The 22,939-nt window shown below is 37.8% G+C and overlaps 1 protein-coding gene across 1 annotated transcript in view; it reads left to right on the plus strand.

The window, feature by feature from the left end:
* Positions 1–22,939, plus strand: part of LOC149012219 (SH3 domain-containing protein) — a 49,412-nt gene that overhangs the window by 15,744 nt on the left and 10,729 nt on the right. Inside the window, exons 10-19 of the mRNA XM_089158351.1 lie at positions 4,873–4,893; positions 7,480–7,575; positions 7,670–7,790; positions 7,915–8,100; positions 13,805–13,998; positions 19,978–20,249; positions 20,911–21,012; positions 21,547–21,723; positions 21,854–22,042; positions 22,625–22,866. Of these exons, the coding sequence (XP_089014477.1) occupies positions 4,873–4,893; positions 7,480–7,575; positions 7,670–7,790; positions 7,915–8,100; positions 13,805–13,998; positions 19,978–20,249; positions 20,911–21,012; positions 21,547–21,723; positions 21,854–22,042; positions 22,625–22,866 (1,600 nt within the window). The remainder of the gene's footprint in view (positions 1–4,872; positions 4,894–7,479; positions 7,576–7,669; positions 7,791–7,914; positions 8,101–13,804; positions 13,999–19,977; positions 20,250–20,910; positions 21,013–21,546; positions 21,724–21,853; positions 22,043–22,624; positions 22,867–22,939) is intronic.

Below are 22,939 nucleotides of genomic sequence, written 5' to 3' on the forward strand. Positions count from 1 at the left end.
CTAAATCCAGGACCACTAAATGAAGTCCCAAGGGGTTTTTACCAGCACTCTACAGCCCTACCAGCAACCCCAGTAATTTTGTCCAAGTATAGGGCTATTTTCAAATTTCGGGTGTCTTAGGTCTAGGTCCTATTGAGTCGTTGTCTGGACTCAATAGGACCTAGACCTAAGACACCCGAAATTTGAAAGTAGCCATATACTTGGATGAAATTACTGAGTCCTTGTTTAAGTGGGATTCCTAGTTGTTTGGGGAACCCCTATTTTGAGTCCACTTTGATTCTACTTTTTATTAGGAGATATCCATATCTAGTTGTAGAATTTGGATTGTTTAGAGTTAGTTAAGGAGGTTCCTTGTGCAAGTTAAAGTCTTAGTTAATTAGTAGTTAAAGAGTTAGAATTGGTTAGGCAATTAGAGTTTTAATTGGTTTTGCAACTTAGGGTCTTTTTATAATTTATTTTTTGAGGCTATAAAGTAAAACCTCCATTCTCTGTGAAGTTAAGTTGAATTGGATAAAAAATTGAGAGCTTGGAGACAATAAGGTCGTGGCCTCCCCACGTCAGGTTTGAGAGTTTATGTTCTTCAAAATTCTTCCTCAATTACTGCAGCAATTCAACGATACCAGCAATCTTCTTCCATCCACAAGTAATTACTGTGATCCCCAACCCCATCCTTAGGCTTCACTCTTCTTATCTATCGCACCCTTTCTTTTTATTTTCTTGAATTTTCTTGAACTTTTGAATTTCTCTAGAGAGCCAAATTTCATGGTTAGATCTACACCAATCTGTTAGATCTATCCCAAACTTTAGGAGCCTTATCCCCCCAACCCTAGTGACCTTAGATCCCAATTTGACCCCAATCTGACTGTTGGATTTCAGGATATAATGATTTTCTTGAATTTTCATTCTTTCCAAGGCCTTAAAAACAAGGACTCAATTTAGCCTCCAAACCCCCACTAAACTTGGGGAATCTATCGCTATATTATTGTCTACATTCCTTAAAAGTTTCAACCCATTCTAACACCTATTGACCCAAACTTCCATCTCAAGGAATTTATCCCATATCCCCCATGGGATGAGCTTCATATCTTTGACATATTTGACCATTAAGCATAAACCTAACCTTCATAACACATATCACAAAGGAACCCCATATCCCCTAAATCCCCAAAACGCTTGACAAACCTAACCCTAGACCTTTCCTAACCTTAGAACCCCACAATCAGCCCATTCCCTTCAACTGCAGGGTATTCTAAACCCTAATTGACTGCTTATTCTAATGAATAGGATCCTGGAGTGAACCTAAATCTAGGGCAACATCATTATAGGGTAAACCCTAGAATTTTGGTTTACGCCAATGCTATATACTATCTTATTACATCCAAAGCACTGTTACATGGCATCAAAACTGTGTTAGAGAATAACATCTAGTGTTGGAAATCACATTAAAAAAATTAACTCTCTATGCTCCAAAAGCACAATTACACTCACACAATCTGCATCATATGTGTCAACCTCCTAAGTGGCTAAGCCAACCAAGTGTACTCCTCTAGAGCTAGAGTATCACTTGCAACACAACCTAAAAGGTCATCCTCTAAGAGGTGAACTTTTTGACACAATCTTAGTGAAAGATGCAAATGCAATGCAAATCTCTAACATATCGTATCTCCATATGCATCAATTACACCATCATAACGAATAATCGTGGAAGCAAGCAATAAAACAAACCACATAGTCCATGATAATACGTGGTCAATTTATTAGAAAATAAAAAAAACCCTCATCTTAGCAAATAATTACTTGGTCAATCCTAGCGTAGTACTACTAGCGACACATTACGATGACCTTAGTACCGCTTACACAATGAATACCTGTCTATTAAACGCTAACTGTGTTGGGAGCAGTCAAGGTCCAGACTCCAGACCTGAAAATCATTCTATCACCTTTCAGTTGGGATTCAGTCATTGGCAGACACCATCCGTTTCTGGTAGAATTTAACATCATACTCTGGAATAGGTAGTTTGGCATGATCTCATCAAATTGGCACATAGGAGTTATCCAACACCTAAACCCCTGTTGGTGTGTGTCGTATTATTGGGTATATTTTACTCAACCAAATGCACGCGCAATTCACATAATCATGACTTACAACTTATACATGTATCCCATACCACATGCACTCCTGTAATAAGTGAAGTAGAGAAATATAATAAAACTCTGCCCCATTTTTGTCACAATATCTATTGAAATCACGTATCTCATATCTCATCATTGTCACTACTATTCACAAGTACGCAATTATAATCACATAACCCAAACCCAATAAAAGATGATCAATGGAAGAATAATAGTGATGCATATAATCAAGAGAATAATAGTGATGCATGATGCATATAATCAAGTAAAAATTTCAAAAAGAAAACTAATCCTGCTTCCCTTTAGCGACGCGTCAACGGGTATTAAGCATTAGGCATCTGATATAGCCTCAGAATGGCTAGTCTTTAAACCTAATAAAACGACATCAATAAGTCAAAATATCCATAAGTTCTAAAGATCGAAACCATAAGCGCCTAGGATCTAGTCCCCACACTTTGTGGTGAACTATTTCACAATTTTGGTTCACAGATTCTGTCCAATTCCTATGCATCAAAACCATAAAATATGAGGGAAATAGGTCCCAAGTTCAGTCTAGTCTGAATTTAATTTTAATTAAAGTAGACTCCTAAAACTAACATCTCTTATAAGATCAAAGTCAGAATCCACTTAGAAATTGGGTTTTAGATCCCCTAAACTACAGTGTTTTGGTTTGTTCTGTTTTTATACAGAGTAGCAAAGACGACCGTATAGCGTACACCTTACGTTTTTTTAATATTTTTGATGAATGTATTATGTGATGTAGACTTAATTTTCAACATACCATAAAAATTTCATTTTGATCCACATTTGGATGAAAGTGTATGTTTTTGATCTGACAGTGATACAGATAGATATATGAGGGATCAAACCTCCTCCCATCTCAAGGAGGGCCTACACTTCTCTTTCCTAGTTGATCTTGCTCTTTGAAGTGGTTGTCAAATGTGAGGCGGAGAGCGAGAGCGATTCTATTTTTCAGTTGCTAAATTTGTTCAGCATTGAGAGAAGGGGTGCTTGCTGTTGTAGTGACAAGATCAATAGCAGCAGTGGCAGCAAAACATGGCTGGGTGCTGTGGAAAGATGTAGCACAGGCAACATCTCGTCAAGGATTCCACCAATATGGTTGTGGGCCTGTGGCAGCACAACTGCCGGTTCTGAAGTTTTGCCATTCATGGCATAGAATCCTTGGAAGATAATAATCTTCAAAGGCTGTAGTTTGCGCTTCCCCACGTGGGCAACAATTGATCTTGTTGAATAACCAACACCTCTTCCCTTTCCATTACATTGATCTGACTCTGGTCTGGATCTTGGTGTGCTTCATTCAGCTGGACATATAGAATGATAGTCCGAATGTTCGCTTATGTTACACACTCGCTGGCTGTAAGGTTGTTGTGCTTGTTCTCTTGATTTGCTATATACCCTATTCACCTATCTCACTACACTCTTACCTTGGGGCACGTGGAGCCAAATCCAGGTCAGCTAAAGATAGTGATCCGGAAGCTGAGATGTTATATAACGAGCAAGGTATTCCCAATGCCAAAGCTTCCTGAACCAACTGAAGCAAGGAATACTAGGATCAGAGCACTAGCATCGCTTGCTCTCTCTATCGATTGCTTGCTGCCATCTCATCTGAACAAAAAAAGGAATAGAATCGGGGACACACTTCCCATCTGTTCCCGTCCCATTTTACCAAAAATGAGATGGAATCTCGGGTCCTAAAACTCCAGATATGATTTTTATAAAATTTGGGTTCAAAATGTGATTCCAGTCCATTAGTCTTAATTATAGTATCCCCCCCCCCCCCCCTTATCAAATGAGGTCACAGTTGTCTCAAAATTTGATATGGTTGTTCATTTATGAGTCCCCTACTTACACAAAAAGTTTCATTTTTTTTTGGGTGATGAACTAGGAGATCCACCCATTCTCCCATGACTTGACAGAATCAGTCAACAACAGTAGGGAAGTGAAAATATCAAAAGGGATCATCCGAGACCTCACTAGGGTTTGCCATGTGGTCTAGGGTTTTTCTCCTTTTATGGGTTAAAAAATCTAAGGAAGCCATGGCCAAGCTAATATAACCTAATAGGGGAATCATGTACATCCCTTTGATGAGGTGGGGCAGTTGGGTGGCATTTGAACGTTCATCTGTTTTCTTCTTCTTCCTTTCTTTTTCATCCTCTTCTCTTTTGCTCACAATTTTACATATAAATTTATGTATTCTTTGTTGCCTCCTTTTCCTTTTGCCTCCTTTTCCTTTATAGCCCCCGATTTCCACCACCGGCGCCCATCTAGATTCTTCATAACTTCAAGTTTCTTCTTTATTTTTTTTTGTTTCATTCTTAATCGAACTCGCTCACACTTTCTTCCTTATTTTCTTCTCTCATTCACAATTTTATCTTCACTTCACTTTTTATTCTTTTTTATTATATTTTTGTTCAAATCCTATATCTCCTTTTTGTCGCATCTCTCCTAATTTCTCTCAACTCCTCAACCAACTCCAATCCTTTAATTACTATTCTTTCTTGCCAATTTAATTTTAAGAAAATACATTAAAAATTATTATGCTACATTGTCTAACCCTAGATGTATTCCATCTAATTAATGTTTCAAACCAATTAGCTACCAATTAATTTATCTTAAAAAAAAAAAAATCAATTGGATTATTTTAGGCACTAGTATTACAATTGTATGTAATGCTCTGTTTTTCGGCTTTACTGACATTTTCCTCTCATGTATGTGCAGGGAAGGCTGCGCTTCCTGGAGGTAATTATTTATTTTATTTTTTCCTATTTTGTTTTTCCCGTCAAATTTATGCTTCACTAAGGAATATGATGTCGGATTCATGGTTTAGTGTATTGCGGGATCACCTCCTGACTAGACTATACAGTGGTTATGCATATGGATGTGTTGAACTTATTGATTGAGGATCTTCTGCTAGATCTATTGCCTGCTAATGTTTTCTATTGGTCAAAGGGGTTTGAAACAGGCATCAAATGTGGTAGGTTTGTGGCACTTGATTTCCATGTGCTAGTAACTGGCCTGGGATGCTTCTCTTACATTTTTGTAGTCTTAGCTGATATTACTTGGAAAACCGTGTTATCAGAAACTTTTTCCTGCAACTAAGATGCAGGTGCAGTTATCTCTTTGTTGTATTGTCAAGACTAATCAAGGTTTGGTTGATCTCAAAGTACAGATAATTGGTTCACTGTTGGTTCCTGTTCTGGCCTCACCAAATTGTACATGTGGTGTCAGTGTCTTTGTTTTAGAGGAAAAAGGGTAGAATTGTATTACTAAAAGCAAGAAAAGGCAACTTTGCACTCTGGATGTGTTACAAAGGCAGAGAACCTATTACTTACCCCTGGAAAGTCCAGACCATGGTACTGGTTTTAAAGTCTGAATGTAAGCATATGAGTGACATAAACCAAATTCTAACTGGAACTCAAAATGACTCCAGACACGAACTAGGGTTCTCTTTGGTATCATTTCATTTTTCGTTTTTGGTCAATAAATTTTTTTGGTCGCATTTGGTTTCATTTTTGAAGCCTTTTCTATTTAATTTAGAGGGAAAAAGCACAAAACAAAAATAGGTTGAGAGTTGTTTTTATTTTTCTCCCAAAGGAGTTTCATAATCTTTGCAGTACATTATTGTGCATATGGCCCGAGAATCGTAGGGAAAATGATAACTTGATTTTGTTTTTTAAGAACACAAATTCCTACCTTTTTTTCCTTCACCTTTCAGGACTGGTGGTAAGTAATCTGGTCATGGGTGAATTGTTTCTATGCTAAGAAAAAACTTATCTGACAGCAGTCTGTGTGGTACTTACGTGTCTGTAGAGTTTGTTCTTCTGCTTCTTGCTAGTTCACTCTAGCGGGTGCTTCTCCTTCCCTGAGAGATGATTTCTCTGCCCCCGAGTAGTATGGACGGATTTTCTGCTGGCCTGAGGATGTTTTGGTCCCATTCTTGGCTTCTCTATCTTCATGGCTGTTCTAATCCTTGCCAAAAGGTTTAGGTAAGTTGACTGATAGATAAAGACTCACAAAAGTAATTGAGGACGTGTAGAACAGATGATACGGTGAAGGATGATGTGAGTGAGGGTGGAATAGAGGAACCATTAGCAAGAAAGAGAACAGCTGACTAGAATTGTTGTTGAGCTGTGCTGCACTAAGTGCATGCCCACAAGGAGCTCTTGAGTTCGAGCCTCCTGACTTGCCACATCCCCACCCCCACCCAAAAAAAAAAACCTTTTACCTTGCCTATTAAATTAAAGGAAATAAAAGGGAAATTAATTTTAGGTCAAGCAGTATGTCGTGGAGATAAGGAACGAAACAAGTCTGACTTATCATCCATATATTAGAAGCATTAGAGTTACTAATTGATGTTCTGGGGAAGGTGAAGAGAAAGGCAGAGGTACCTATGTGGGCTGAAGGAGTTGTACGGGTAATGTCAGTCTCAAGTTGGTGAAGATGCTTGAGAATCTGAGCATAATCGTGTCCCAAGAAATAGAATTAGTAGAAGTCCTAGATGTAGGTGTAGACGTGTAGTGGTATCACCAGAAGAACTTTCTTTGTAGAAGTTCCTGTAATGGATGTGTTGGCCAATACTGGCCACCTGTACCATGACCACGGATACTTCCAGTATAGGAACCACGCTTCTGCTAGCAACAAAAATATCGCCTTCCTTTTAGAGGAGTAGAAACACCTTTGAAGGGCATGGACATCCTATGTAACCAAAAAAGGTTCCATTGAGTGAACACACCTTTTCCCCTCAAAATAAGTTACTTTTCGCTGAGCGGAAGTTCAGTTATAGGCCAGCAATGAACTTAGGTACATGAATTCAGTTCTCAGCATCTTGAGTTGCTCCATGTCAGTAGTAACTAATAAGAAGGTTGATGTATCTGAAGCTCTTTTGTAATTCTCTTATAGGTGTGGTACTCTTTAAGATTTGTGTCCCTTTGTAATAGTAAAACTTTTATCATATAGCTCAATGAGGAACAGAAGACTAGGGGAACCAAGAAACCTAGGAGAAGTGGTGAGAAAGGATAGTATAGCTAGGCCGATCTAGCATGGCCCGAAAGAACGATTGGAGGGCAAGAATCCATGTAGCCGACCCCATTTAGTTGGGACAAGGCTTATTGTTGTTGTTGTTGTTGTTGTTGTTATCATATAGCTCATATATCTGAGGGGTAGACATGCCCAGCCTTGATGACACCTTAACCACTATGATGCTGAATATTGAATTTTTTGGTGGTTGCCTGTGTATATCTAAAATATGTAATAATGCTTTCTTTTAGCGCTAAGACTGATTTTTCTTTATGGTGAAAAATGACTGACTGATGTTCTGTGACTCAGGGGCTCTATATGATGTTATATCCATGGATGATGTTCTTGCTAGGGTTTCTCTTGCTAGATTATGCCATACAATATCTAGAGCTCGTGTATTAGATGGTAAATCTATGTTTCTTCGTTTGTAATTCCAAACTGGTACATGCGTATGCAAATAAACCCTTTGTTGACACAACCCAAAATTTTGTGTTTACAGAAAGGCCTGATATTAAATCTCAGTTTACATCTGTGCTTTATCAACTCCTTCTGGATGGGAGTGAAAGAGTTTGTTTTGAGGCAATACTTTGTATACTAGGAAAATTTGATAACACAGAGAGGTACTTCCCCTTTTCCTTCCCATGTGTATTAACTAGCTTCTTATTTTTATTTTTTTGTTTGTGATAGATTTTCATGCCATTTCAAGATAGTGAATTTTTCTAATCTGACATTCAATTCTTGTAGGACTGAAGAACGGGCTGCTGGGTGGTACCGACTGACCAGAGAGATTCTTAAGATGCCGGAGGCACCTTCTGTGTCATCAAAGGATTCTAATGCAGACTTGAAGGATGGCCTCCCACCAAAGTCTGCCAAAGATAAATCACAAAAAACAAGACGTCCTCAGCCTCTTATCAAACTTGTGATGAGAAGGTTGGAGGAGTTCATTTCCCTTTGTTGAAGTATATGCAAGTTTTGAGCTGTTTTACTGTTTACGTTACTATTCACCTAAACAGTATTATGCCAGTGATACTATTTTACTTTCTATTTTTAATGTAGGAATCTTGCTACACAGGTTTTGGGACTTTCTAGAAAGCATAGTTTCTAATTTGGTGATAATTTCTATTTTGGTGGTAGTTTCTATTTTCAGAGCTTTCTATTTAGGAACTAGAAAGTTATTAAAGCTGTAATTTTTTGTTTCTTTTTTCTAGAGGACAATTACTTATCTCTCAAGTTGTATTAGATTCATTAGAAACTATAAATAAAAGGGCTCTGCGATTCTACTCTTTAGCTAGAATCACAAGCCTCTTCTGCTGGTTCTTTATCTCTCCTCTTCTTCTTCTTCTCTCTTTCCTCTGTTCAAGTTCAGCTACTGTTTTGATTGTTTAAAGCTTGTTTTATAACATGGTATTAGTTAGAGCTGTTTTGAATCAAAATAGTGACGTTCTCAATATTCTCTTCTAAAGTTCTCTTTGTTTTTCTGTTTTTCTTGGTGTGCAACCACCCAATGCTGTATATTATGGACTGTTAGATCAAGTATTCATGTGAACTGATCTTCTCACCTATTACCTTACCCTTACAAGTTCCAGAACTTGGATTAAATATTGTTTTCTACCTACCTTCGTTACCTCTTTTTGCTGCACTTTGCAAATCTTTTTTTTTCTCCTATTCAGTCCTAAGGTTGCAGAATTTTTGTTGTGTTCATTCTACTTCAAAATCTGGAAAACTGATTTGAATACGGCTGAATCTAAAGGATCTCAAGGAGATCATGTCAATGTTCAAATTACATTCATCAAGCTCAAAGGTAGTTCTAATTACTTACTGTGGTCACAAGTGGTTCGGGTTTACATACTTGCAAAAGATAAGCTTAAGTTCATTGAGGATGAACCTCCTGCTGAGACTGACAAATCCTATTTTAGTTGGATCCAAGATGATGCAATCATCAAAGTTTGGATGTGGAATAGTATGAAATCTGATATTGCAGCAAATGTTATGTTCCATAGGACTGCAAAGGGAATATGGGATGACTTGCAAAAGATCTATTCCCAAGTTTAAAATATGACTTAGATTTTTAGTATTTATGAAAACTATTTCAATTTTAGCAAGTTAACAAGTCTCTGCAGGAGTATTACAACTCCTTTAAAAGCACGATGGAGGAGTTGAATGTCTTTCAACCTCTTACCATAGATATAGAGAAACTTAAGGCCCAACGGAATGAATTTTTTGTATCCATGTTTATTGTAGGATTGAACCCTGAATTGAAATTTGTCAAAGGACATCTTGTTGGTGAGCAAGTCCCCAACCTTAGTGAAACATATTCTAGACTTCAACATATTGCCATGCCTGAAGGGAGTTTTGCAGAAAAAAGTTCTAAAGGAGAAAATTCAGCCTCACTACCTCTCGTGGAAGGGAACGTGATCGTGGTTCAAGGGGAGTTAGCAGATTTTCTGGAGGTTATGGTGTTTAGTTGTCTGATAAGACATCTCGACTTTATACTGATTGTGGTAAATATGGCACTTAGTGGAAGCTTGTTAGGCCAAACATGGAAATCCAGAGTGGGCCAAGCAACATTCCAATCAATGCCGTTTCGATGGTGGTACTAATATTGTAGCAAACAATGGTAGTGGTTCTGGATCTTCTTTAGGGGACTTGTCTAAGACTGTAAGAAATGATGTAAGCCAAAATCCTTCATCGTTTGCAAAATATTGAGACCAACACTTCCACTGGTACTTCTACTGCCACACTTTCTTATGTAGGTAACACAACACTTCTCACTTCTACTCCCACCCCTTGGATCATCGATTCGAGGGCCTTTTACCACATAATTGGTAAGTCATCACTTTCTAGCTCTTTTTCTAAATTTACCACTAAAAATTATGTTGTCATAGCTAATGGGATTTCCACACCTATTTTAGGCTTTGGAAGTGTTTCTCCTACACCTTCTCTTACTTTGTCATCCGTACTTCATGTTGCTTACTTTTCTTTTAACTTATTATCCGTTAGTCAGTTAACTAAAGCATTAAACTATTATGTGACTTTTACTCCCATTAGTGTTTTCCAAGACCTTCACGTGAGGAAGATTATTGGTGGAGGGTGTGAAAGGAATGGACTCTACTATCTGGACTATCTTGCCCCTATTGCGGCTCTCTCTGATGATGGTGTAAATGCTCTCCAGTGGCACTATCGTTTAGGCCATCTGTCTTTAGCTAGATTAAAAATTTTATTTCCTTCTTTTAAGTCAGTGTTTAGATTAAATTGTGAAGCGTTTGAGTTAGGGAAACATGATTGTGCCACTTGTCCTTCACGTTCTATCCCTCGTAGTGAGTCCGTGTTTTCTCTTCTTCATTCCGATGTTTGGGGTCCTTGCAGAATTAGTAATAGGCATGGTTTTCGATATTTTGTCACTTTTGTGGACGCTTACTTTCGTCTTACATGGTTGTATCTTTTAGAGGATCGGATAGAGTTCTTAACTATATTTAAAAGTTTTATTCATGAAATTTGGACTCAATTTTCTTGTTAAAATTTTTTGGTCTGATAATGCTTTAGAATATGTGCAACATGATATATCTAACCTTTGTGATTCTCTTGGAATGATTCATCAACCAGTTGTTTATTCACTCCCCAACAAAATGGAGTGGCTAAATGCAAAAATCGTCACCTCTTGAAGGTTACACGCGGTATTTTGATTCAAATAAATGCTCCCAAGAGTTATTGGTGTAATGCGGTTTTGATTGCTGGTCATTTAATTAACCAAATGCCTATGACTTTGCTTTCTGAAAATCTCCTTTTTCAGTTGTTTATTCCACTACAAAACCATTTTTAATTCCACCCAAAATTTTTGGCTATGTTTTGTTCACATACCACATCCTTTGGATAAATTTTCCCCCAGTTTTGTTGAGTGTAGTTTTCTTGGGTACTCACGTACTCAAAAAGGTTTTCGCTGTTATGATTTGATTGTTTAGAAACAATTTGTAAGTATAGATGTGACCTTTTTTGAAGACACTCCTTATTATCCTAGTCAATCTGTGTCTGTTGAAAACTGTGTTTTGGATGATACTCCTCCTATTCCCTCTTTAGTTTCTTCCACTAGTAGTGTTCCTCTACAGGTTTATCAGCAGAGACATAAGTTGGCAAAACATACTGTGGATAGTATAGTTCCTCCTAAAGATACTAGCGGCTTTCTTTTAGTGGAGTCTGAAGCTGACCCTACGGATGTTCCTTCTTCATCCTCTCCACCGGTGGATTCTTCTAGTGGAGATCCCCCTCCACCTTCAGATGACATACCAATTGCTTTGAGGAAAGGTACTCGTACTTGTACTTTATGCTCTAACATTGTTTATCATGTTCCAAATTTGTCTCTGTCTCTCATCTCCCTCTTAGCTTTCGTTGCCTTGCTTTGTCTCTGTCTGCCGTTCATATTCCAACCCATCATATCGAGGCTCTTAAAATTCCTGGCTGGAAAGCTGTCATGGATGCTTTATAGTCTCGTCATATGTAGTCTTTAATATACTTACCTCTTAGGAAAGATGTGGTCCATTGTTGATGGGTGTATACTGTTAAGTTCCATTTTGATGGTACAGTTGAAAAGTTCAAGGCCTACTTAGTGGCTAAGGGCTATATACAAACATATGGTGTGGACTATTTTGAGACTTTTTCTCCTGTGGCTAGGCTTAATTTTGTCCGTGTTTTAATCTCTTTAGCTGTGAATTATGATTGGCTTGTTTTTCAGCTTGATATAAAAAATGCATTCTTATACGATGATCTTCATGATGGAGTTTACATAAAGTAACCTCCAGGGTATGTTGCTTAGGGGGAGGACAATATTTGTGTTTCCAGGCTTCATAAAGCGATTTATGGACTCAAATAGTCTCCACGGGCTTGGTTTGAGAAATTTAGCAAGACCGTGAAGTCTTTTGGATTTGTGCAGTATTATTCTAATCACTCTATCTTTGTTAAATGACAAGGTGATTGTGTTGTCATCATGGTAGTTTATATTGACGATATTGTTCTTTTAGGTAGTGATGTTGGAGCAATCCACGTAGTCAAGGCACACTTACAAAAATCTTTCCAAACCAAAGACTTAGGTAATCTACAATATTTCTTGGGGATTGAAGTGATCCATAGGAAACAGGGAGTAAGCTTGTTACAAAAGAAGTATGTGTTAGATCTTTTGACTGAGATTGGCATGCTTGCTTCTGAACCTAGCGGCATTTCCATGGATCCTCAGTTGAAATTAGGACGTGATGATGGTGACTTATTGGATGATGTCCATCGTTACAAGAGTTTTATTAGGAAACTTATTTATCTTACTGTTGCTTGTCCTGATATTTCTTATTCTGTTGGTGTGTTTAGTCAATTTATGCAGTATCCTAGGAAGTTCCATTAGGACATAACAATGAGAGTACTTTGGTACCTTAAGAGTGCGCCTGAAAAAGTCTATTGACCAAATCAGAGTATGGACTTGGTTGCCTTTTCTGATGTAGATTGGGTTGGATCCGTCATTAATAGCCAATCAACTACAGGTTATTGTACTTTTCTTGGTGGAAATCTTGTGACTTGGAAGAGTAAGAAGCAATCCACCATTGCCTGATCTAGTGCTAAAGCTGAGTATAGGGCTATAACCCCCACCGTTGCTGAATTGATGTGGCTTCGTTCGTTGTTAGAGGAAATGGGATTTCCAGTTTCTACCCCTATGAAAATGTTTTGTGATAATCACGCTGCCACTTATATTATTAGTAATCCAATGTTCCATGAGAGGACGAAGCATAGAGAGGTAGATTGTCACTTTGTGCATGATGTAGTCAAGAAGACGCTTATAGCGACTCCTTTTGTGAGCTCTATTGACCAGCTGGCTGATTTGTTCACCAATGCTCTGTTTAGACCAAGTTTTCAGTCTATCTATTGCAAGTTGGGCATGGGAGATTTGTATGCTCCAGCTCGAGGGGGAAGTGTTTGAAGTATATGCAAGTTTTGGGCTATTTTACTGTTCACGTTAGTAAACACGTGAACAGTATTATGCCAGTGATGCTACTTTACTTTCTATTTCTAATGTAGGAATGTTGCTACACAAGCTTTGGGAGTTTCTAGAAAGCATACTTTCTAGTTTGGTGATTGTTTCTATTTTGGTGATAGTTTATATTTTGGGAGTTTCTAGAAGCATAATTTATAATTTGGCGATAGTTTCTATTTTGGTGCTAGTTTATATTCTCAGAAATCTCTATTTTAGGAGCTAGAAAGTTATTAAATCTGTAATGTTTTGTTTATTTTTTCTAGAGGACAATTACTTGTCTCTCAAGTTGTATTAGATTCATTAGAAGCTATAAATAAAAGGGCTCTGCAATTCTAGACTCTTTAGCTACAATCGCAAGCCTCTTCTGCTGGTTCTTCATCTCTCTTCTCTTCTTCTTCTTCTCTCTTTCCTTTGTTCAAGTTCAGCTGTTGTTTTGATTGTTTAAAGTTTTTTTCTAACACCCTTAGTCCTTTTTCGTCTTTTTCTTTTATTTGATTGATTGGTTTTCTGTTGATCAATAAAAAATGCAAAAAAGTTTGTAATGTTAGAGAGTTCTCTCTTAAATTTACTTGTTGCTATTTATTTTGATAGTTTTTCTAACCTAGCTTATGATTTGATTATTCTTAGATTGGAGAGTGCTTTCCGCAGCTTCTCCAGGCCGGTGCTTCATGCAGCAGCAAGAGTTGTTCAGGAGATGGGCAAGAGTAGGGCTGCAGCGTTTGCATTGGGTGTGCAGGATATTGATGAAGGTGCTCATCTTAATGTATATTCCGAGAGTATTGATCCAGTTGATTCAGATATCAATGAGACTTCTTCTGAAGGTAGCTGCCTTTTCTGTGCATTGGTCAAGTAAATGCTTTGCTTTAGCTTGTAGGAACTTTTTGGATGTGTCAGGTCTCAATTGGGTTTTTTTACCATCATGTTTTATAATATCATATCAGTTATTCAATTATTGATCCGTAATTAGGGCACTTAAGTTTATGTAATCCTTGTCACTAAAATGTGTTAATATTTCTGAAGAGAAATTGTTAGGGTATGCTAGGTTGAGTGGGAATATTTTTTGATCTTTTAATGAGCACACCAAAATAAAATAAATTTTTTTTGTGACAACTAGCTACAATGGGAGGTAGAAGAACCAATGCATTAGTTGATTATGGTTATGTGGTCAGAGAGTTGGGAATCTAAATAGTTTTTAACCTTTAATGATTATATGTAGCAAAGGCAGTGGAAACTAAACAGGTTTTTCCCTTTTCAATTGATATATATATATAGTTTTTAACCTTTAATGATTATATGTAGCAAAGGCAGTGAAAACTAAAGAGGTTTTTCCCTTTTCAATTGATATATATAGGGAAATATTTTGGATGGTTATAACAGAAGCAAGCAATGGAAACTGAGTGTCATTATCTGGACTCTAGAGAAGAAATGGCAATTTGGGGATTTTGAGAACAAAAGAAGGGTGACTATATAGGGTAGAGAACTGCATAAATCTGACTGGAGAAGAATACTTTGTAATTTGGGAATGGAAAACTATCAGGATGGAGGGAGGGGGGGGGGGAGATGTCATGTTTTCTAGTGAAATCCACCTATCTATCTCTAGAAGTCCAATGTTTGGAAACTAATGGAAAAATAGTTATTTTCCTTTGTAACAAATATTTCTGTTTTTATAAAAATACTGTAAAGGAAATGGATTCGATGTATCTTTTCTCTTTTCCACGTAGAATTCTATCCCGATTTCATATTTTAAAACTCAAATGAATGAGAGAAACGAAAAAGAAATATGGATGCTTTGTAATATTTTTGGCCAATTCACTCAATTATATTATTAGAGAGATATTGCTCCCATTGCTAAGCAACCTTTCAAGTTCCATAAATATTAATGTATGTAGTAGTGAAAAACATCATTTTCATGGTCCACCTCAAGATTATCTTTGTCTCAAAATTAAAGTTGAAATTGATCATTTACCTTTCTCCTAATGCATTGGTCATGTGGATCAAAACCCACCCATGAAAGAAAGAGAAGTACTAAAGTAAGCCATCTAGTTGACTTATTTGCATCAACTGTTACCTATATTTTTTTTGCACAGGTAAAATCCCAATAGAAGTATGGAAGAGTTTAGAAATCCATGGGCTAGGTTGGTTGACCATGTTGTTTAATAAGATTATGAGCACAAGAAAAATTCTAGATGAATGGAGTGGAAAAACATTATGGTACCAATCTAGAAAAAAAATTAATAACGGGGATATTAAAAGTTGCAATATGTGTAGTCATAAAATTGATTAGTCATACTATCACGTTATGGAAAAGGATAATTGAAACTCATTTGAGACAAGAAATCACTATTACGGAATATGGAGAAACCAATTTCATGTAATGCTAGGAAGGTCTTCGACGGAAGCTATATAACTTAGTAGGAGACTTAGCGAAAGGTATTGAGAGTGTAAGAAGGATCTTCATATAGTCTTTATTAACCTAGGAAAAGCTTGTGATAGAGTCCATAGAGAGTTAATTTGGCAAATGTTAGAGAGGCGAAATGTTTCAAGTAAATATGTTAACATAGTCAAAGATATGCATGATGGTTCAGTCACAAGTGTAAAAGCTGTGGAAGGCCAAGGTGGCAAATTCCCGATTACAGTTGGGTTACATCAAAGATCAGCTTTAAGCCTGTATTTATTTGCACTTATCATGGATGATTTAGTTAGACATTTAAGATGAGGTTCCTAGGTGTATTTTTTTTGCTAATGATATTTGATTTGGTAGATGAGACACCAGTAGGGATTAATACCGAGTTAGAAATATGGTGATCACTTGGAGTCAAAAGGTTTTCAAATAAGTAGAACAAAGACGGAATATCTAGTCTGTAACTTTGGGCATGCTCGGTGATGTAGCCTCACTCTAATGAGGACTAAGTCTTTCAAGATCTCTAAGGCAGGACTGGTTTCCAAGCCCAAGTAGTGAAGTCAGGAGGGGGTTTGAACTGACAAGACATGTGAATCTCCTGGTTAGGGTAATAAGATTCTAATGGTTTTATTTGTTATTGGTGGATGGTTTTGGTGAGATATAGAATAATGGGTGTATGGTTGGATTGAGTATAGATCTGATTGCCTAGATTCTGCTCACCAAGTTTTAATGGATTTGGATGGTGGAATGTGGAGATATCAACCATCTTGATGTTGGAGGGAAATAGGGTCATAAAAACAAGAACTGGCTGATCTGGAGTATGGCTGGTTGGTATGGGCTGCAACTTGGATCGAAAGTCAGGGGTGATGTGGTGGTGTGATAGCTGGATTTTGAGGTTAATCTGATGGCAGGTTGTGGAGGTATGCCACTTCCTGATGGGGATGGAGAGAAGGCTTCAAACCAAGGGAGGTGATTCCTAAACAGAAAATAAAAGGAGGGGGGGGGGAAGGGTTGTGGTGAAATGCTGTGGACTGCCAATGTGTCTGAACGGGAAGCCTTGTTGATGGAAGGATACAAATGGAGAATGAGATCGAATTTTATTCTTCAACCATGATAGGTGTCTATGCTTGACTTCAGCTTAGAACCCCCACACATAACACTGAAAATACCAGAGGGATAGTTGAAATAGAAGCTTTATTCATCAATATTCAATATGCGCTCTTCCCATCAAGTGGACGGGTCTATTAACGGGAAGCCTTGTTGATGGAAGGATACAAGTGGAGAATGAGATCGAATTTTATTCTTCAACCACGATAGGTGTCTACGCTTGACTTCAGCTTAGAACCCCCACACATAACACTGAAAACACCAGAGGGATAGTTGAAATAGAAGCTTTATTCATCAATATTCAATATGTGCTCTTCCCATCAAGTGGAGGGGTCTATTTATACAAATCTTTGGCTGGAATCCCTAATCTACTTGAATTCCCAGCCTTTTTTGAGTCAAGTACCGCGAGGTATTTATTTTCAAATCTGTACGGGGACTGACCTGAAATAATAACAGAAAACATGTTTAGTAAAAGTCTCGCATACCTAATATGCCCTGGCTGGACAGAATTCCAATTCTGCCTCTGGATAGCAAGCTACACTAAAAACTAAAATAAAAATCACAATATGCCACTGGGCAGCAAACCTAGGTGCTGGCAGCAACACTAGGGCCTTCTCTTGGCCTTCCACTTTAGTCTTCGAGGGCTTAGATGTCACATGGACAGATAATGAGGTGGTAAAACTTGATGAGAAGGAGATTCCACAAACAAATTAGTTTAGGCTTGCTCTCAATCATAAATAAATAAATGTAGAGGTTGACTTGGGGAATCAAAAGAGGATGGATGAAGTGAGGAGTTGCCTTGGGGGTTTTCTGTGATTGACGCATTCCTTTAAAACTAAAGGAGAATTTTATAGGACTATAGTATGACTAGTGTAGCTATGAGACATGGTTTAGAGTACTGGACTGTTAAGAAACATCATATAGATAGATTCAGGGAGTGGATATAAGGATGTTGAGATAAATGAGCGGCAAAACTAAGAAGGATAAAGTAATGAACGATAATATTAGAGCTGGTTTGGAAGTAGCTCCAATAAATGGTAAGCTATGAGAAAGTCGTTTGAGGTGGCATGACTTGGTATGATGGAGTCATTTAATCTGGACTGATGGAACTAAAAGAGCTAGGGTCATACCTAAAATTACCTTAGGAGTAGGGGTGTCAAGAGCTTCAGGTTGGGTTGGGCCAGCCTTGAACCACCCTACCCTGGAGACTAAAATTGAAAGAAGCCCTTCCCAACCTTGTCAGGGTTTAAACCCTAACCCGACCCTAATAGGGTCCGACCTAACCCGGCCCACCCTGATTAACCCTAATAGGGTCGGGTTGGCCCTGATTTACTCTGACCCGAACCCTAATTTTTAGTTTTGAAGGGTTAATTAATTTAATAATTTAAAACACACTCCCTATCCCATCTAGATTCTAGAGTACTTCTCTTTCACAATCTTTACTATGATAAAACTTGTAATTTGATTATCTTCAATGCACTATCCTTTGTTCTATTTGAAATATTTTGCTGCCCATGAATTTTCTAAATTGTTCGGTGGTACTTACAGATCAAACACACACATGGTCTAAATAAAACCTTGACATTGGATGAATAAAGAACAAAATCTTTCTGAGATTAGCAGACTTGCCCTTCATCCTTCCAAACTCATTTTTCAAAAGAGAGTAAGAGAATCCTGTGAAAAGAACAAAATCCTTCACAGAACCCAACAGCGCCGGGAATGTTATATATTGTATGGAGAAGTGGTATATGCCAAGAACCCCAAAAAACAAGTATTGAACGTGTGGAGAGGTGGTTTGACAAATTGATTACAAGCACCAGTCTCCCTACAATATAACAACGTTAATTTCTACCACAAAAGATTCCAAACATTGAAAATCAGAACCAAGGAAAAAAGAAGTACATATATACCAAAATCACGAAAGATTAATGTAATTCGATATTATTGGAGTCTCTTGATCAATTGAGCGACAATTGGAGGGATGGAGTTGAAGAGACGAAGAGCATACACGATTATTGATTTGGGAATGTGATATTTGTGGAAGTATATTTAGATATTTAGGGTTAGTCATGATCGGGTAGACAATGAGGTGGTGAAACAATAAGGAGATTCCTAGAGTGATTGTTTTAGGTACCTTGGTTCAATTATAAATAAAAAAAGGTGATATGGAGGATGATGTGAATTAAGTGGAGAGGTGCGTCCGGGGTCCTGTGTGATTGACGTATTCCATTAAAGCTTAAAGGAAAGTTCTACAGGACCGTCATTCGACCAGCTTTGATGTACGGTGCAAAGTGTTTGGCTATTAAAAAGAATTATGTAGATAAACTCAGTATAGCAGAAATGAGGATGCTAAGATGGATGAGTGGCAAAACTAGGAAGGATAAGATAAAGAATGATCATATTAGAGTTAGGGGCAGACCTAAGATAATCTTAAGAAAAGTGGTGAGAAAGGAGGGCAAATATCCATGTAGCCAACCCCATTTAGTTTGGAAAAGGCTTATTGCTGTTGTTGTTGGGATATTGAGATTGTTACTTACCAAAAATGAAGGGATACTCAAATTATTACTTACCAAAACAAAAGGGATACTTGAATTTTTTAATATAACTTTAATTTTATTAAACTAATGCAGGGTCGGGTTGGGCTGGGCTGGGTTGGCCAGAGGGCTAAACCCCAACCAGACCCGACCTTGTTAGGGCTGATTATTTTGTAACCCAAGCTAACCTAGGCCCACCCTTCGGGTTGAAAAAATAAGGCTGGGTTTAGGCCAGACTCAGGGCAGGTTTGACCAGTCAACAAGGTTTTATTGACACCCTACTTAGGAGAGGTGGTTAGAAAAGATATATGTGGCTTAGGCCTTTTATCCAGTATGGCCTTCAATAGATCTGATTGCCAGGCAACGATCTACGTAGTCAACCCCATTTAGTTGGGATAAGGCTTGTGTCGTCGTCGTCGTTGTTTCACGAATCTGTTTCAAATGCTATTTTCTTAATATGCTGAGTTAGATGAAAGTTCTAATGTGTTTGTGTTTCAAACCTGGAATTAAAAAAGCAAGAAATGATGCTTATGGTATTGCCCCTTGATCTCAATTGACGTAATAATTTTTTTATTTTTTTTTATTTTTATAGGGAGTTACGTCCATTGCACTGATTAATTGTAACTTTAGTTATCCTTTTTTCTAGTACTTTATTGCAAAGTACAAAATGTACTGCCATTTCATGTATTCTGTCTGGAGACTTTCTTCTTTGTAACTTCTCCCCCCCCCCCCCCCTCTCTCTCTCTCTCTCTATTTAGGTAGCAGGAAGGCTTCTGCAGTATCTAATGGAACAAGTGGGAAGGACTCGATTGCAAGTCTACTAGCTTCTTTAATGGAAATAGTGCGAACTACTGTTGCATGTGAATGTGTTTATGTTCGAGGGATGGTAATTAAGGCTTTGATCTGGATGCAAAGTCCACATGAATCTTTTGAAGAAATAAAATCCATCATCGCATCTGAGCTCTCTGATCCAGCATGGCCATCTACTCTTTTGAATGATATCTTACTAACTTTGCATGCTCGGTTTAAGGTATTCACGTGAGTCAATGAGTTTTCTTATACTCTTGTACTTGGGATGCATCTGTAGATATTTATGCATGTATAAAGGATGCGCCTTGCCTTGCTGTTATTCTGTCTATATTCTATGTCTGTTCACTTTCTGCCCTATACCTTTTCAGTATTAGTTCTCACATGAGAAAATGCATATTTTGAATTGACAGAGTATATCTTTGAATTGATGAATGTTATCGTTAAGTGAAAATGGTGAATGATCTAGATGAGAAAATCGTATACCTTGAGCTTTAGATTTAAAACTTAGGTAGAATTGGGCCAAGGGTTCAATTAACGGATCTTTTTTTTGGATTGATGGGACATAATCCGACTTGACCTTTAGGAACTGAGAAATTATAAGAAAGAGTAACTGGGGGGGGGGGGGGTAGGCCCTGCTTGTTTGGGAGCATCTCAGAAGCATCTAGGTGGGTATTTTGGCCTTACTCTGTATCTGGGTGCAGGGCACTCCTGGAGAGAGTTCTTTTTTCCATCACTTCTAGATTATCTTCATATACATCATAAGTGCCTGCATGGGTAAAGTTAACTTCCATGTATTTGTATATACCACTTCTATTTAAATCTTCAGCATGTGCTGCATAACCTGCATTTCCTTGACTAAATGGTGATGTATGGTGTATCAGGCTACTCCAGACATGGCTGTTACTCTTCTTGAAATTGCAAGAATTTTTGCCACCAAGGTTCCTGGAAAAATTGATGCAGATGTGTTACAGCTTCTTTGGAAAGTAGGTGCATATGTTTACTTTTAATTATCTTTATGTTGATGTATTACTGTCCTACAATTTCAGTTTGACCTAGACTTTTTTATATAAACCATAATAACAAAAAAGAATGTCGATCATTGAATCCTTGCATTTTTTCCCTAAAAGTTCATTGAGAAATTTATTGTTTTTTTTTTTTTAAATCTTATGATTTGTCTGAAGTTCAAGAAATCAACCCATGTCTTGTGATGATTTCTAATCAAGCTAGGGATTGTTCATGATGTTGGGTCTATTTAGCTGATGGATTGCAGCTGTGAACCAATCTTGGCCCTGTCCTAATTTTCTTTTTTACTGTTCTCTTTTGAACCTTGCTGAACCTTTTACGTCTCAGATGCTTCTTGCAAGTTATGTATCAGTTGAACAAATTTCCAAATCAGAAGTTCGTCATATATAAAGGATATTAAGATTTATAGGGAATGTGAATGTGCTCCTTTACAATGTTGGAACCTCTAGAGTATTTTTCTTGATATGGATCCTATACATGAATCTATATTCCAGACGTGCCTTGTTGGAGCTGGACCAGATGGTAAGCACACAGCCTTGGAAGCAGTCACAATTGTTCTTGATTTACCACCACCACAGCCTGGATCAATGTCAGGACTTACATCAGTAGATAGGGTCTATGCATCTGATCCAAAATCGGCACTAGCATTGCAGAGATTAGTGCAGGCAGCTGTAAGCATAACCTTCATTATTTATTTTCCTTGTGAATTTAATAGAACTTCATAAAAGGAAATATTGTGTCACACAGCATTCATTGAAGTGTTTATGACTTTATCAAATCCTATGGTGATTATACCTGCAGGTATGGTTCCTTGGAGAAAATGCAAACTATGCTGCATCTGAATATGCTTGGGAATCTGCAACCCCTCCTGGTACCGCATTAATGATGTTAGATGCTGATAAAATGGTGGCTGCAGCCAGCTCTCGTAATCCTACTTTGGCAGGTGCATTAACTCGGCTTCAGAGGTGTGCTTTCAGTGGGAGCTGGGAGGTAAGGATCTCTATGTATCTGCTTGCGCTTTCTCTTCTGTGTGTTTTCGTTCTTGTCCTATCATTTATATATAAGCTCTAGTTTGTATCCCTCAGAATGTACATACAGTTAAGGTTCTTGGTAACCCTTGGAGAACGAGTGACCCAAGTGAGTAAGCAGGCTGAGAAGATGGAAGGAGAAGTGGAGAAGTGAAGGAGAGAAAGATGGGGAATTCTTTTGGGGAAAGATTGGTTCCTGAACTAATTGCAGTTTTCAAGGCTCCAGATTTATCCTACAACATTGAACTGCATTTCCAACAGCTCAACTCTTACAACAGAGTGTCTTTTTTTTTGGGAAAAAAGATGTATCATCTAACCACATTATGCAATTGGATTGGATTTAAAAATTGTCGTTGACAGGATGATGTTGCCAATTACCTCCAATTAGTTCTTGTGCTAATTGAACTCTAAATGACTTTTTGTTAACTGATGTGGTGGAGTGACTAATGATTGTGCCTTTTAATAGTAAGGCTCTGTCTTTTTTATTGTTTTCTAGTGCTGTTAACTTGTCATAAATCTTTTTCCTCCATGTGTGCCAACTCAGGTGCGTATAGTTTCTGTTCAAGCGCTTGCTACCATGGCTATCAGGTCTGGTGAGCCTTTTAGACTCCAGATCTATGAATTCTTGCATGCTTTAGCACAAGGTGGGGTGCAATCTCAATTTTCAGAAATGCATCTTAGTAATGGAGAAGATCAGGGAGCCAGTGGTACTGGCCTTGGATCCTTAATCAGTCCCATGTTAAAGGTTCTTGATGAAATGTACAAAGCACAAGATGATCTGATCAAGTAAGAGCTATGGTAACTTCCATACTTCAATATTTAATTTCAATCTGATGGTATAGCCCTCAGCAATGTTTTT

This window comes from Hakea prostrata, chromosome 6, assembly GCF_041222555.1.
Source record: "Hakea prostrata isolate BN-2017 chromosome 6, UWA_Hpros_2, whole genome shotgun sequence".
In the NCBI taxonomy this organism is placed as follows: Eukaryota; Viridiplantae; Streptophyta; class Magnoliopsida; order Proteales; family Proteaceae; genus Hakea; species Hakea prostrata.